The sequence below is a fragment of the Spodoptera frugiperda genome, chromosome 27 (genome assembly GCF_023101765.2).
Source record: "Spodoptera frugiperda isolate SF20-4 chromosome 27, AGI-APGP_CSIRO_Sfru_2.0, whole genome shotgun sequence".
Classification (NCBI taxonomy): Eukaryota; Metazoa; Arthropoda; class Insecta; order Lepidoptera; family Noctuidae; genus Spodoptera; species Spodoptera frugiperda.
In genome coordinates this window covers 3,512,165-3,527,213 of record NC_064238.1, presented here as the reverse complement: position 1 = coordinate 3,527,213, position 15,049 = coordinate 3,512,165, and the positions used below count along the sequence as shown (strand labels likewise).

General features: G+C 37.8%; 1 protein-coding gene across 1 annotated transcript in view; it reads left to right on the top strand.

The window, feature by feature from the left end:
• The window catches only part of LOC118263786 (protein O-mannosyl-transferase Tmtc3), a 127,410-nt gene extending 112,425 nt beyond the window's left edge, over window positions 1-14,985 (top strand). Inside the window, 11 exon segments of the mRNA XM_050705340.1 lie at window positions 1,549-1,630; window positions 5,360-5,459; window positions 7,344-7,459; window positions 8,864-9,081; window positions 10,168-10,372; window positions 10,735-10,998; window positions 11,089-11,574; window positions 11,681-11,867; window positions 12,179-12,459; window positions 12,750-13,013; window positions 13,016-14,985. Coding sequence (XP_050561297.1) covers window positions 1,549-1,630; window positions 5,360-5,459; window positions 7,344-7,459; window positions 8,864-9,081; window positions 10,168-10,372; window positions 10,735-10,998; window positions 11,089-11,574; window positions 11,681-11,867; window positions 12,179-12,459; window positions 12,750-13,013; window positions 13,016-13,084 — 2,272 coding nt within the window. The 3' untranslated portion in view covers window positions 13,085-14,985.
• The last annotated feature ends 64 nt before the right edge of the window (window positions 14,986-15,049 follow it).

Sequence of the window (15,049 nt, the reverse complement as noted above, 5' to 3'; positions counted from 1 at the left end):
GAAGCTGTGCGCAGTAAAGATAATGACATGATCGTCCGATCCGTGTGATTAAATTATGGTGTCGACCGCACCGTCAATGTGATGGGTGGCCAATTTATGACGCCTAATTTACTCCGTTCGCCTCTGAGAGGGCATTACATCACCGATCCCGGGTGATATTACTAAGTGACATTCGACATTAACTTGGCTTCGATCGGACATCACTTATGTCACACGTTGTAGATAGCTCCGGACTGAAAGAAGTTCCTTTCTACTTTGGAGAATCGAATAACGAATATTTCTTATTCCAAAGAACGTTTTTCACGAGAAAATATCGTTGGATAAAGATTACGTGACATTTTACTTAACCGGTGCTACTACGTTCTAAATTGATCTTATAAAGCGGAATGAGTCTGTACTACGTATTTCTCACATTACAATAAAAACCATGTTATCATGAATATATGAAATTACAAAATATAAAAACCAAATTTGTACAGAATAACAAAGCCGATAAACAGCATAAAGTGATTTCTAATCAAACTTTACCCCACGCTGTCGTACTAATCCGTTATAAACAAGTCATTAAAGTTTTCCATATAGAAGTAAACATAAAAATCCGTCTATTAAAAGTTTAGCGGGTCTGACGTGCGAGCGTGCGTGCGAAATGAAACCACAAAAGTTTTCACGGCTCAACGCTGCTTACCCAATAGAAATAAAGCGGTGGAAACGCTAACAATTACCTTCTCCAACTGTTTTTAAGGTTTTATTCTGGTGTAAGAGCTGGTCGGCTCTTATTAAGATTTTTTAGATTGCCAATTTTGAAACGTATTTTTCTTTTTGAGATATTTCTTAACAAGTTTACAGTTTACAATAAGATTACCAAGATCAATCGAATAGACAACTGTATACTGAACATTACTAACACAGAAAAATAACCCCTTACCATTGACTGCCATTCACAACAAACAATATGAAACCACTTTACAAAATAGACAAACAATTCAGACATACCGCAGATCATTGTTGTTTATGTATATTTCATTGGAATCCACGTTTCGGAGTACACCACAAACGTTTCACAAAACCTACAATCCGTTCCCGCCAAACATCAATCGAGTACCGGTTCAATTTGTAACTGATACCACTGACATACTGTTCTTGATTGGTAATAACTCCATTCGGTTATTGTAAACATCACCCCCTTTTTTTCAATGGCGTCGTAGCCTTATAAAAGGATGCTTATGGTACTCAACTGGACGTAATATCATTGCTCGAAATTGTATGCAAAAGTGTGCTTATAAAACACTTTCTTTGGTGCTGTTGTTAAACATATTGTCGAGTACACTAAATAATGAGCATAATTTCGAAATGTTTGGTAGCACTGAGAATATCGACTTAACATAATACAATCGTTCCGGCTATAGAATCCAAGTTCTCATAGAGGCCAGTAACAATGGAAAGCGGTGTACAAATGAGGCAGTACCTAAACACAGTGTACCAACAAAAACAAGACCGCGACATATTCAGCCTGTTTATCCATCCAGTGACCTAGTTATTCTGTTACAGGGTGTGTGCAATGTTCCTGCCGGAGTTCGCGAGTTTCGTCGCCGCCATCTTGTTTGCTGTTCATCCTATTCATACTGAGGCGGTGAGTACATTTTTATAGGTATAGTGTACCTTGTCAAGTGTCTATCGTGAGTGATGTGTGGCTCTTTCCAACTATGAATGTTTACTTAGGCTTAAGCCAGGTCTCGCTTTGTGAATGTACCTTTTATGTCGGTTACAGTTTTAAGCCCTTTGGATGTTTCAGAAGATGTTTTGAATATTAATAGTAAAGTTTGATACAAGAATAGTCGGTTTTAGAGTGTCAGAAATACCGCATATTATACATAAATACTGGTGTTTATACGATTACTAAGAATATACAATTTCTTATTCCCTAATATAATCTTTACTAGGTGGAAAATTTTAGTTAAAAGACGGATATTGAAACAGACATCGATCTATATCAATAAATTATCCCTCTGTTACATTAACTAATATATAAAATGACAGATCGAAAGTAAATAAAGTTAGGTTACAGATTTTATTGTATCTCTTGAGGATAAGGGCCTTCCAATATACCGAGCAGTACAACTAGATGGAGTTGTCAATGATTTATAAGAAGGCAAAAATAAGCTGGTACCATTGTATCCGAGGACGTAGGAAGGGTCACTTATTACTGCGAAAACTAGATTTCCCCATGAATTATTCACACGTCAAACAGTAGTCACTGTGCGTACGACATACAAAGGAGCTGTCTGATTCGTCAACAGGACCCTAAAAATAGTGAGGGATGTGTATCCTTCTCAAATTATTAAGATTGGGGTCGTCATGGAACCCGTTGAGCTATAAGGCACTAACTTGCAAACATACAAATATATAACGGGGAGCGTTGATCCCAAAATATGATTCCTATAATTTGGGTTCATATAATAACGAGGGTCTTCCTTTGTCTTCCCTTTAAAGGGATCCTCGAAAAGTTATTTATCGACACATTTTTCACAAAAGATGGCTTAAAAAGGTCTTAATGGAAGGCTGATTAAATTCGGTCGTCATTAAACCAATTTTGAACATTGCATGCTTTTATTAAAAGTTGCTTCATCGGTTGGAAAATTTCCTTAATTCAATCTTTTTTATCGCTGAACTGCAAATTTTTTCAGACGTTGCATATGGGTGTTTTGAAATGGTTTTATAACTTTGATCCGAGCCAATATGTTGTATCGGATGGCATTCGGTTAATATTCATTCCAGATTTAAACGTTTTGTGTTCGAAATAACAACACGCTGTGTATGACAGTATCCGTTGTGATTTTTCGATTTCACCGCATATTTGGTTCGTTATTCCATTCGCTTGTTGTTTTCATTCGATTCAAATATTGCATCATATTTTAAAGTTTTTCATTGCAACGTTAAACTCTTTCTTTTGGATTCATTTGTTGTTAAGTTATGTTTTAACGTGTGTTATACGTACAACACTCAATTATCATTTTATTTCAGACATTATATGTCTTTTCTAAACATTCACCAGACTTCAAAACCGTGCATTCTCCTAAAAAGCCCATCATTTACAAATAGCAGTTGGGGCGATATTTCCAAGAGCTCTAAAATGTCGCTCGGCCAGTACATAACGCTACATTAGGAAGCAGTCGCTGCCTCAGTAGCTAGGTATTTGTGCATTTTATGTGCGGGATGCAAGTCCTAGGCCACCTCACGTACGTTTTACGATGCCAATTTCTTTCGGTGACAAGCGCTCTTGTATTTTCTGTCTAGCACATTGAAGGTATTGAACTGAAGAATTTTATTCGCAAATATAAGATGTTCGCGTTGAAATGTTTCTCTGTTTTCGTGTAGATTGTGATATTTGAATTTCTATGCTGTGTTGAATTAATCGTTTCGTGTTAGGTAATAAACACAAAACTATTAGGTAATAAGCTTGGATAAAGAGTATTCTTTCAAAATTTGTTAAATAAAAATTACTTTATTAACGTAAACCATAGCAGGCATACCAAATTAACCCTCATAATTCATTTCAAAGGAAATACTCGAATCCCTTTTTTATGAAAATGACGGAGTTTTATAAGTTAGTAGTGGTAGTATTATTCGCTCCCCTGCACAGTGCATCTCCGGGTGAAATTAACTTTATGCCCGACATAAAAAAATACGACACGCTGACGACCGTACGTCGAGCAAGCGTTTTTCAAAACGATTCTCTGTTTATAGCTGTGCAACGATCAATCCGACCATGTTTTCGTTGTTAGCCGATTACGGATAACGTAGTTCTCGAATCAGTATTAACTTTTATAGATTAACTTTGGATAGAAAAACATTATTTTGTACATATTCTGAAATATTATTTTATTGTGTGTATCAGTTATATTTTTAACATTACTTACCTGCTATAATCATCTAGAGCTTCTTCCATTACGGGCCGATTTTCCCATATACAAAATAGGGAAAATATCTATATGGCTATTATTATATAATATATAATAATAGCCAGATAATTTTATCTGAGGAATATTTTTTGGATCTTTGACAATTTCTTCCATACTAAAAACAGATAAGATTAACTGTTCATTGAAAAATCAGCCCTAAGTAATACTTAATACCTTCATTTTATTCTCCTCCTCATCATCATTATCATAAACCTTTTCTGATCTAACTACAGGACATAGGTCTTTTACATTTTTTCCTTTATTACTCTCACACTAAAAGTGAAGCTGCAATTTGAAGGGTACATACATATGGTACCGTACTCAATTACTCATGTTTATATTTGTTTCTGAAAAACGGTTGCTGAACGATGGCTATACCTGTGGCCGTTACGGCCGTCGGTCGGTACGCTACTTTACGGCACCCGTTCTCATGAACTCGCATGACGAATTTTACGTCCTGTCAGTTGTAAACTTGACGATCTTTAAACTTTTCGTTTATGTCAGCATTGCAATTAGAAAAATTCGTTTTTATTATGTCGTATTTTATACGGCGTGACTTATTTTTACGTTGATGAAAATTATTTGAAAATACTCTCAAAACGCAGGCGCTTTATGTGTTGCATTTTTAAAGAGGATTATAAAGTATCCAATTTTAAACCTGAACCTCTCGTGCAACTCGAGTTATTTAATTATAAAGCAAGTCAAGTGTTTTATTACAGGTTTCATTTTTAAAATGCGTAGGTTTAAAATCGTTTGCCGACCCACGTGTGTTTATAAATTCCTAGAAAAAATGTCTGAGGTCATTTCAATGGCATTACTGTACAACGTTCCCAGAGTCATTTACTTTTGAAAAGTCCTCTTGTCTAAGTAAAGTTGTGAAGCTATTTCGCGAGGATCACAGAGTAGAGAAAATGTGTTTGTAGTTCGCTCAGTGTAATGAAGTCGTGAACGCGGGCCCGGTAAGCCTTAACCACGTTTGCTATTTTATAGACTGTGCCACCGTCCTCGCTATTTTTGCAATCTTTACGGCGCCTTCTGAACTTGTCCCTTTTTTCTTAGCTCGCGTTGTAAACTAAAGGTTTTACTTGGAAACGTCGTAAAAAAGTAATATTCTGGTTTGTAAGTAACAACTAGGCGTGAGAGGCGAGCTGTTGAAAAAACATACATCTTGTTTTAACCCGTACTTTTTAGTATAGGGAGGGTTCTTAAAGCACCTTTCATTACGACATATTGGGTCTAATAACACTAACAAAAATCTATTTCATTAGTCAACTTAGTTATAGGTACGTATGTATCCACACAAAAAACTATAGGTACCATTGTTCGATAGAAAGCCCAGAATCTATTCTATAAGTTTATATATTACAAATAAATATTAATATAAAAAATATTGTCGACAGGTGACAGGCGTGGTGGGCCGCGCAGAGATGTTATCGTCACTATTCTTCCTCGGCGCGCTACTGTGCTACGCGCGCGCCTCGCAACGGAGAAGATACACAGGTGACGTGAAAGAAAATTATATCAGTTTCTTTTTGTATTATATCTCTCGTGCAACTCGAGTTATTAAAAAATGTTTATAAACGTGCAATTTCACATACACACATCACATCCAGACCCGCAACAACAATTCGTGGATCACACAAAGTGTTGCTCAGATCAGTTGAGTAGCCAGTTGCCCAGCCACTACACCAACTATGCAGACAAAACTGTGCAGTTAATTTATTATTATGTATAACGACTTACTCTCGCAACTGTTTGACGTGGAAACTCAACTGGTTTTAAGTAACGCTGAGGACTTACTTTCAAGAATAGTGACACGCGACACATCGAACGTTGCGCAGTCAACTACGTATACAGTAGGTTACTTACGAGGCCGTTAAAGATACTAACTAATTTGGTATCTTTTTGAATTTTTATTTATTTGACACACAGTAAGTTACATCACACACAAATATGGAATTAAGGAATGTAAACATAAGTACAAATGCGATCGAAGTAACTCTAAACTTGACACAGCCTGTATCTTGGTATCCCAGCATTAGTTTCAGTGAAAACTCAGAGTAGAAAGGAATAATGGAACTTGACATAAAACCGAATGGACATCCTGCGTCCATTACTCCAACGTGTCAACAACGGAAAGCTGTGGGCAAACGTTTTTGCAAACAGATTACCAGTGTCAATTTGAGACTCGTTCGTGTCGTCCGGAATCATAGCACATGCCACGTAGGAGGGAGTCAGGAGTTCATATATGGTTGTTTGTGAGGTTTATGGCTTTTAAATTAACGACATTTAGGCATCTACATGGGAGTATAGCTAATGTAATCTTTAAGAAGATTAATTTGTACTACATCATAAGCCTATACATTTTTCATGAATTACGCAAAGGTTATATAACCGTACCTTCTTAACTTAAAAAAATACGTTACGCCGAAACCGTAATTTAGGCCAAACGTCCAAAATTTCTGATACATCTCTATTTATCTCTCATATTTTTGTGTACACTTCAAACATCAATATTGGATAAGTAGTCTGCGCCCGAATTTGATCCTTGCAGAGTCCTGGGTAGCGGGCCAAGCATATTTTATTATTTATTTCTTCACTCACAAGCGCAAATATAAATAACTTATCCAACGATCAGTTCTCCATTATTTCAAGAATGAATGAGAAAAGTTTTATTAAAATTCTTTTAGTTTTAGTTGTGTTTTTGTCGTGTTATTAAATAACTTCGATGCTCAATATTCATTATATTGTTACGTATACTTACTTACAACTTTACTTTTGTTATTTCAGAAATTAATAGGAAAAAATAATAACTCGATATAACATATTGTTTGCATAAAGTTTTTTATCGATAAAAATACGAGTATAGCGAAATATTGTTTTTCTTTATTCTGGATCGTACGTAGAATTTGCTTATTGTTCTACATTTATTCGAAATACGGTCAAAAATTGTTGTGGCATTTTTAATAATGTACAGTAAAAACAATATCAACCAATCTAACTGTCGTTCTCGTGCCTCCTACAATTGGATCATAGAAGTGGCAATAATGTCCATTCTGTAGACTATTTTAAAATATTACATTTTCTTACGGAAACAAACACTTTCAAAGATATATCAATTTGAAATATCGCGTGACGTCACTTCTAGGTTCTACAATTTATTTGCTCCCGCTCCTAAACTTTGATTCGTATTATCTAAGTATTGTAATCTTTTATTTTCATTATCTAACTGACATACTAAATAGATTTTTATTTTGAAACCACGTCAGCATCCCTATTTTCCGTGCAAAAAATATTTATTATTTATGCGAGACAGACAAACGAACAAATAAGAAAAGTAGATATGTATAAACCTCATTACTAACAAGATATTGGCGTTTCCAGACTGGCGCTACGTGGTGGCGTGCACAGCATGCGTGGGAGTGGCCATGCTGTGCAAAGAGCAAGGCATCACGGTGACCGGCGTGTGCGTCGTCTACGAACTCTTTGTGGCACAGAAAGTAAGTAACAGTAGTATATATACTTGAGATGTGTGGTTTAACTTCTCGTATATGTATAGACACAATAGAAAACACATTGAGTCTCGCATGGATTTGCGTTCCGGATTTTTATTCTTTAGTTCTAATCTTCAGTCTATAACCTTAAAAAGAAAAAGGGGCCTTATGAGCTAGATGATATGTAGTTTTTCACACAACTTTTTGATGATTAGATTTGGTTCTGAAGATTTCATACTTCAAAGCTATCCAACATAAGATCGAAATCTCAGTCATAAGTGTTAGAAAATATGCAAGCAGTCTTACATAATAATAAAAATAGTTGCACCAACATCCAAAACTACCACAATTTTTAAGTACCGATTTACTAAAGTAAACTTTACAATATGCAGTTGTGATAAATGCCAAAGACTATGTGGCACCAACCAGCATGTACTACACGAGAGACGAACAAAGTTTCCCAACTATTTTCGAACAATGTTGCGAGTCTATCAAGTAGACAAGTCTTTTACGCTGTTTGAATATATCTTTGAAGACGCCCGTTATAAATTTTAAGGAACACCTAAGCTGAGATAGGTGGCACTTTAGTCATTTTGGTAGTAGGTGCTTCCTCACGCTATACGGTTTTCGAGGCGGTTGGTGAACAGCAAATACTGTTTCTTAGTCTGTCCTGAAAATTGGTAGTACCTATATAGTTAATTATTTTTCACCGTATTTGCTCATAGCGAGGTAAATTATCCAGGTCACAAGACTTTACTTGTCAAAGTCTAATATAACCCACTAGCCAAAACCGCCAATTGATATAATATCGGGATTAAAACATAACCGGGATTTATTATAACAAGCTTGTATAATTTTCCATGCGGTTTTTTCAAAAATCGGAACCACAGGATTTTAACCACCACGTTACAATGGTTTTAAATTTTAATACAAAATTGAGCTACGAACTAAAGCTTTAAAATTTTAGTCTCTATTTCTATTTATGGGGGCTTTTCTACCTGAGATGTGCATCCACTTCAACGTAGCATACGTTGAAGTGGATGGTGTAAAAGGACTTAGCTAAGCTATGTTTTTTATGGAAAGATGCGTGCTATGGATGGCTTCCCTACTATCGATACGCATACTCGAACTGCGCATCTTCCTCGCACAGCTACATAGCTTAGTATCAGTGGAAATGGTCACATAGTTTCACAGTTTAGCTATTACATCTTCGTAGCATAGCTACATATCACACCTTTGGTGGAAAAGTATATTGTATTTTTATAGCATTTTAATTAACAGGCCTATCTTAATTTCCATGATTATATAATGTATTTGAATATTAAACAAACGAATATCATGTGTATAATAGCGATCTTTATCTATTCTGTTGTTTTATTTCTTTTCTAAATTCCCAATTTGTTTGTCTAGCGTCGAAGTTCAGGGGGGATCAGCCGCTGGTCGTGGGTTGACGCGTGGGGCAAAGGCTCTGGCTGGGGATGCGCGTGCGGCGAGGCAGCCCGTAGGGTTGCCACCGTGTGCTGCGCCACGCTTGCACTGCTCGCTGCCAGGCTGCACGTCATGGGCGCGCAGTTGCCAGTCTTCACGAGATTCGACAACCCTGCTGGAGCTGCACCCCCGCCTGCAAGGTAATTGTGAAAGAGTTTATTCTCATTAAAGTAAACATTTTCTTGTTTCTTTTTGTTATTTGCGTTTTATGTTGTTTTCTCATGTGTGCATTTTCTCATGTGTCATTCGCACATTTTACTTAGTGATTCCAACATGGAAACAACTTTTAGACGATGTATACCTAATTATCTATTGCGATGAGTACTTTATGCTGTAAAGTTTACGGTACGGTGTTAGGTAAACAAATACTATTTTAGTAATCAGACATACATAACATGATACTCCATAACAGTTTTAAAGCCATTTCTTTTGTAACAAAAGAGTTGCGTTTTCGCGAACATATCGTAGTCGTATTTTGTTTAATAGCCAAGCGAGGATGCCTGTGTCTTTATCGCCTAGTAATAAGGATAATTGGCTTTGACAAGCACACTAGCTGCGAAACGGCCGGCCGCAAGCTAAACCACATTAATTTTACGACCTTACTCGTTCAGATGCTATTGTTCAACAACGACAAGGATTTTCGGCTTATGGCAAAATTCACTTAAATAGACAAAACATGAGTTTGTATCGTTTGTTAAGAAATCGTTGGCTTTTTTGTTTGACAAAATTGTGTCAGTTCGTTTTGTTTTATGAGTCGGGTAATAAATTCGTCTGGCTACTGTAAGATCTATTAGTTTTTGTACTAAATCTGGATTATTTTACCAAAAACATTTGACCAAACCCATCCCAAACATTGATATGAAAATTAGTTAGACACAGACAACTTTTTTTTGCAACGTCACGCCTTTTATCCCCGTAGGAAAGCAGAAGTGCACATTACGCCATGTAATGCCGCTATACAATGTACACCCACTTCTCATCATTTATGTTATAAGACTCATATAATAGGGGGTGAGCCCATTGCCATATACTGAGCCCAATTCAGGACTCCGTGCTACCACTGAACATTTTTCGAAACACTGATAAAACCCCTTGTCCGGCAGTCGCACTTGTAGGCCGTCTTAAAATACAGACAATAGTTTATACACTTTATATTTTAATCGTGGGCTCATCTCCAATCCTAGACTAGACACCCTTAAATTCAACTAGCAATCTTCTCTTCACAGACATCTAACCTTCGCCTACCTACCAGCCCTGAACGCCTGGTTACTGACCCTACCTGAAGCGTTGTGCTGCGACTGGACGATGGGCACGGTGGCACTACTCAAGTGCTGGCGTGACCCTCGCAACATTGCCACTTTGACGCTCTTCATCATCATCGTGGCAGCCACTATACATGCTTTGAGGACTAGGTCTTCTGCTCTGTCTATGGTAAGTTAAATATTTATGTGAATCAAATTAGGTACTAATACAAAGAAATTTAAAAGCACCTGAAAATCTGAGAGCTTGGTATAAGTTTAAGAGTCTGTTTATATCTGACGGAACATGCGTCACGTAACGCCAAAACTTAGAAAAACAGTTGACCATTCACACTCAACTAAAGATACGTTAGTGCGATCTATGAGACGCTCGACGTATTTTACGTCGGATATGAACGGACCCTAATAGTCAAAGAAAAAAAATGTTAATACTGCAAAAATATGTATAGTTACACTACGTCACAAATATACATAGTATAATTTGGAGGTATTTATTTCTGTACATTTTATCTAACTTTTTTTCTCAATCTCCAGGGTCTAGCGCTACTCGTCCTACCTTTTCTACCAGCATCCAACTTATTCTTCCCCGTGGGCTTCGTGGTTGCCGAGCGGGTTCTGTACATGCCTTCCATGGGCTGGTGCCTCCTCGTGGCCCACGGCTGGCGACTCCTGGCCAAGAGGCGAGCCAAACTCGCCGCCAGCGCCCTCATATTTCTCCTCCTCGCATTCAGCGCTAAAACTTACATGAGGAATTGGGATTGGAAGACTGAATATTCAATATTTGCTTCGGGACTGAAGGTAAGTTGGAATTGAAGAGAATTTTACAGAGGAATCATATTTGATGAAAATATAATTTCATTCCTGTATCTAATGTCAATATCTTTGCAGGTAAACCGCAACAACGCCAAATTGTATAATAACGTAGGACATGCCTTAGAAGCAGAAGGAAAGTACGCAGAAGCACTAGAGTTCTTCAACACAGCAGTTAGTGTACAACCAGACGATGTTGGAGCACACATCAACGTAGGCAGGACATACAACCATCTCGGAAGATACCAGGAAGCAGAAGACGCTTATGTTAAAGCCAAATCTCTTCTTCCAAAAGCCAAGCCTGGTGAATCATACCAAGCAAGAATAGCTCCTAACCACTTAAATGTGTTCCTGAATCTTGCAAACTTAATTTCAAAGAACGCAACAAGATTAGAAGAAGCAGACATGCTGTATAGACAAGCTATAAGCATGCGAGCGGATTACACTCAGGCCTACATAAATAGAGGAGATATTTTAATCAAATTAAATAGGACGAAGGAGGCACAGGAGGTCTATGAAAGGGCGTTGCTGTATGACAGTGGGAACCCTGACATTTACTATAACGTGAGTATCATTATCAGATCGTCCTTATAAACCTATCAATTCATATCAAATTGAATTGTATCTTATTTTTAGTAGAAATCATCTAACGCAATCATTTTATTTCCAGTTGGGAGTAGTCCTCCTAGAACAAGGCAAGCCTTCCCAGGCGCTTGCCTACCTAGACAAAGCGTTGGAGTTGGAACCCGAACATGAACAAGCTCTCCTCAACTCCGCGATACTGTTACAAGAACTAGGCGCCGCTGACCTGAGACATCTGGCCAGGCAGCGTCTACTCAAACTACTTGATAAAGATGGTAAGGACATACCACAGGGACATATAATACAATTATTGCTTATTGTCACTTTAGGATCATTTAGAGATTGGACATTCAGAAATTTAGTAGTCTATCCGTGTTTCTTTTTGTCTGTCTCCTGTCTTACAAAAATACTTACCAAGAAATTGCGCTTGTCCTTTCAGAAAATAAAATGTGTGATCTTAAATACAAATAGAATATTAGAAGAATATTAGTCTGACAATTTCAACTTCAGTCTCGATAGAATGAAAACCAATATTTAAAGTTCCAAAGTAACCATGTCTTACATTTGTAAATTTTTTATTCTCCAGCCACAAACGAGCGAGTACACTTCAACCTCGGCATGGTGTGTATGGACGAGGGCGACGCGGAATGTGCAGAGCGATGGTTCAGGGCAGCTGTTCATCTGAAGCCAGACTTCAGATCTGCACTCTTCAACCTCGCCCTACTTCTAGCTGACAGGCGGAGGCCATTGGAAGCTGCGCCCTTCCTAAAGCAGCTAGTCAGGCATCACCCCGACCATGTGAAGGCGTTGGTGCTGCTCGGAGACATCTACATCAATTCTGTTAAAGACTTAGATGCAGCTGAGAGTGTGAGTAGATTCGTTGATGTTTAAAACAAACTTCAGGATCATTATGTAAAATTTAACCAAGTCTAGCTTTATTTATTTTTCTCGGTAATAGTGTATAACCTTTATATATATGTACCTATACGAATAATGGCAGTAATAGAAATTGGTAATATGGAAAATCGGACATTCGTTTATTCGGCTTCATTTATTATGTAGGTTTCTTCAGACCTTGCTATCGATGAAACTGGATTATCGAAGTTAAATTTGGATTAGAAATAGTTTGAATAACAAGGCTTGTATTGTGTGCGCAGTGTTACCGGCGCATCCTGGAGCTGGAGGCGGACAACGTGCAGGCGCTGCACAACCTGTGCGTGGTGGCCGTGGAGCGCGGCCGCCTCGCCGCCGCCGAGACCTGCCTGGCGCGCGCCGCGCAGCTCGCGCCGCACGAGCACTACATCCAGCGCCATCTAGCGGTAGTACGCGCGCGCCGCGCCGCCGCCGCCGCCTCGCCGCCCAGCGCGCCGCACCCCGCCGACACGGCGACGCCGCCGACTCCGGCGACACTAGCGCCGCCAGCGAGGTGCGCGCGCGCTGGAACTACATCCCGCAGCAGCCCCCCGACCCGCACGAGGCCGACGACTCATAGCCGACCGCGCTGTACTAGACTCCGACCCCGACCCGACGTGTAAATAACATTTCGCTTAGGAATATCTTCTTTGAACACCAAACTGAACGAACGGCCAGTCGCGGTTTATCTGCCTATCGATTATTTTTATAATTTCTTCGAACAATCAGGGTATTACCTTCTATCTGACACGGACATAATGTATTGTATTTCACCTTACTGTCGCTTTGTTTCGATTGTTTCCCTCTCGTCTTATGGAACTACCCATTTTGTAACGGTACTGAACGAAGTGTTTACGCCAAACGATGTAATAAAATTATTGATCTCGTAGGTAAAAAACTTGATTTGCATAACGGCGTTTCGTGATATTAGTTAAAGACATCATTAATTATAATTGTGTATGCCATATATGAATAGGTATTATGTAGACTATGTTTCAACGAGCTTTTGTCATTAGCCCGGTATACGGAATGTACGGACAATTACAATATTATGTGTGTATTTAAAAAAATAATTGGAAATAGCATAATAGACGTGTATAAACTGTTTCCAGTAAATTAATTATCTAAGTTTCTCTAGTCACAATGCTCGTTTCGATAAAATGTTCGGTTATTTACTATAGTTAGAGTATGAAATACATTGCATTGTACATGAAATTAAACTTGAACGACCCCGTGCTTCGATTAGGCGTGGGTGGCACTAGTGGCGCCCCGCATCGCTGCGAATCCATCTGTAATCAACCATCGTGTTTCCTAGATAAACAACCATTTGTATAAAGGATCAGTCATTGCCTGTTGAGATAACACATTCACATGCTCACCGTCCAACAAAGTCTTTGGAGAGTAACCAGTGAACACAGTGAGGAATCAGGAGGCCATCAACCACCTTTGTGAAAGAAATCGAAATTAATTAAGTTTGTTTGTAACTACTCGGAATCTTAGCAATCTGTGTTAATCTACTATTTCACTCTGAGTTCGTACTCATCTGCGGTGCACACTGCTGTTATGTTGTATAAACTTTTTTATAGAGATTTGGTACTTGATTTTTGTACTGCATGTAGGAGATGACAATATAACACGTCCCAAATGATATTCAATCTATATTCATATTCATGGACGCCGCTGCCGGCAGGATTACACAAATATTTAGAAAATAATATTTTTTAATAGGGATGTCAGTCAAGGAGCATGGAAAAATTGGGTTAATTTTAGCTAGTACCCCTAGATATGTTTGAGGTCAAAGTCATTCCCAGCCTGTCCCTTAATTACAAATTACTAAAAAAATATCGAATCTTTGATTAAGACCTCAAAATTTTGAGATATTGCAAGATTTTTCTGCCGGCGCGACGCCTATGTTTCTCAACATTGATTGGCTATTTGACAACCAATTTATTGACTGAATCAGTAGATTGGTTGTTACCTCCGGGCACATTAACCACTCCAAATAATGAGATATAATTAAATTAACTCTTTTCCCTCTCCCAATCATGTACACTGAGTGCCTAATTAAATATAATTTTCGTAGAGAATAATTGTAAGATATTGTAATCGTAATTCTTTGAGGATTGTTTTCTTTTACAAATATTACAGCAGTGTGTGAGACCAGTTGCTGTTTGTATGTATTAATCAAAATTGGTAGCTGAATGTACCTACATTTTCAAAATAATATTTATTTTCTTAACCATTAATGGTATTACGTAAAAAAAGAAAAGTGATCGACCGTTATTAGAATTAGATGTGAAAAATGTAATGTTGTTAATGTTTTAAGATAAAAAGTAACTTTTGTAAAAACTGAATTTTTTACAATGTCTTGAAACATTTCTTGTGGGAACTCTGTTATGAGTTGAATTCGTAAGGACCCCGAATATTGTAACTATTTGTCGTCAAAACGTTTATTTTTATAAAATAAAATGTTTCAAATGATTTTTTGTGTATTTTTGTTTTATTTTCACCTTTTCAGGGCCTCCAATATCTGGTAAAGTTGGAA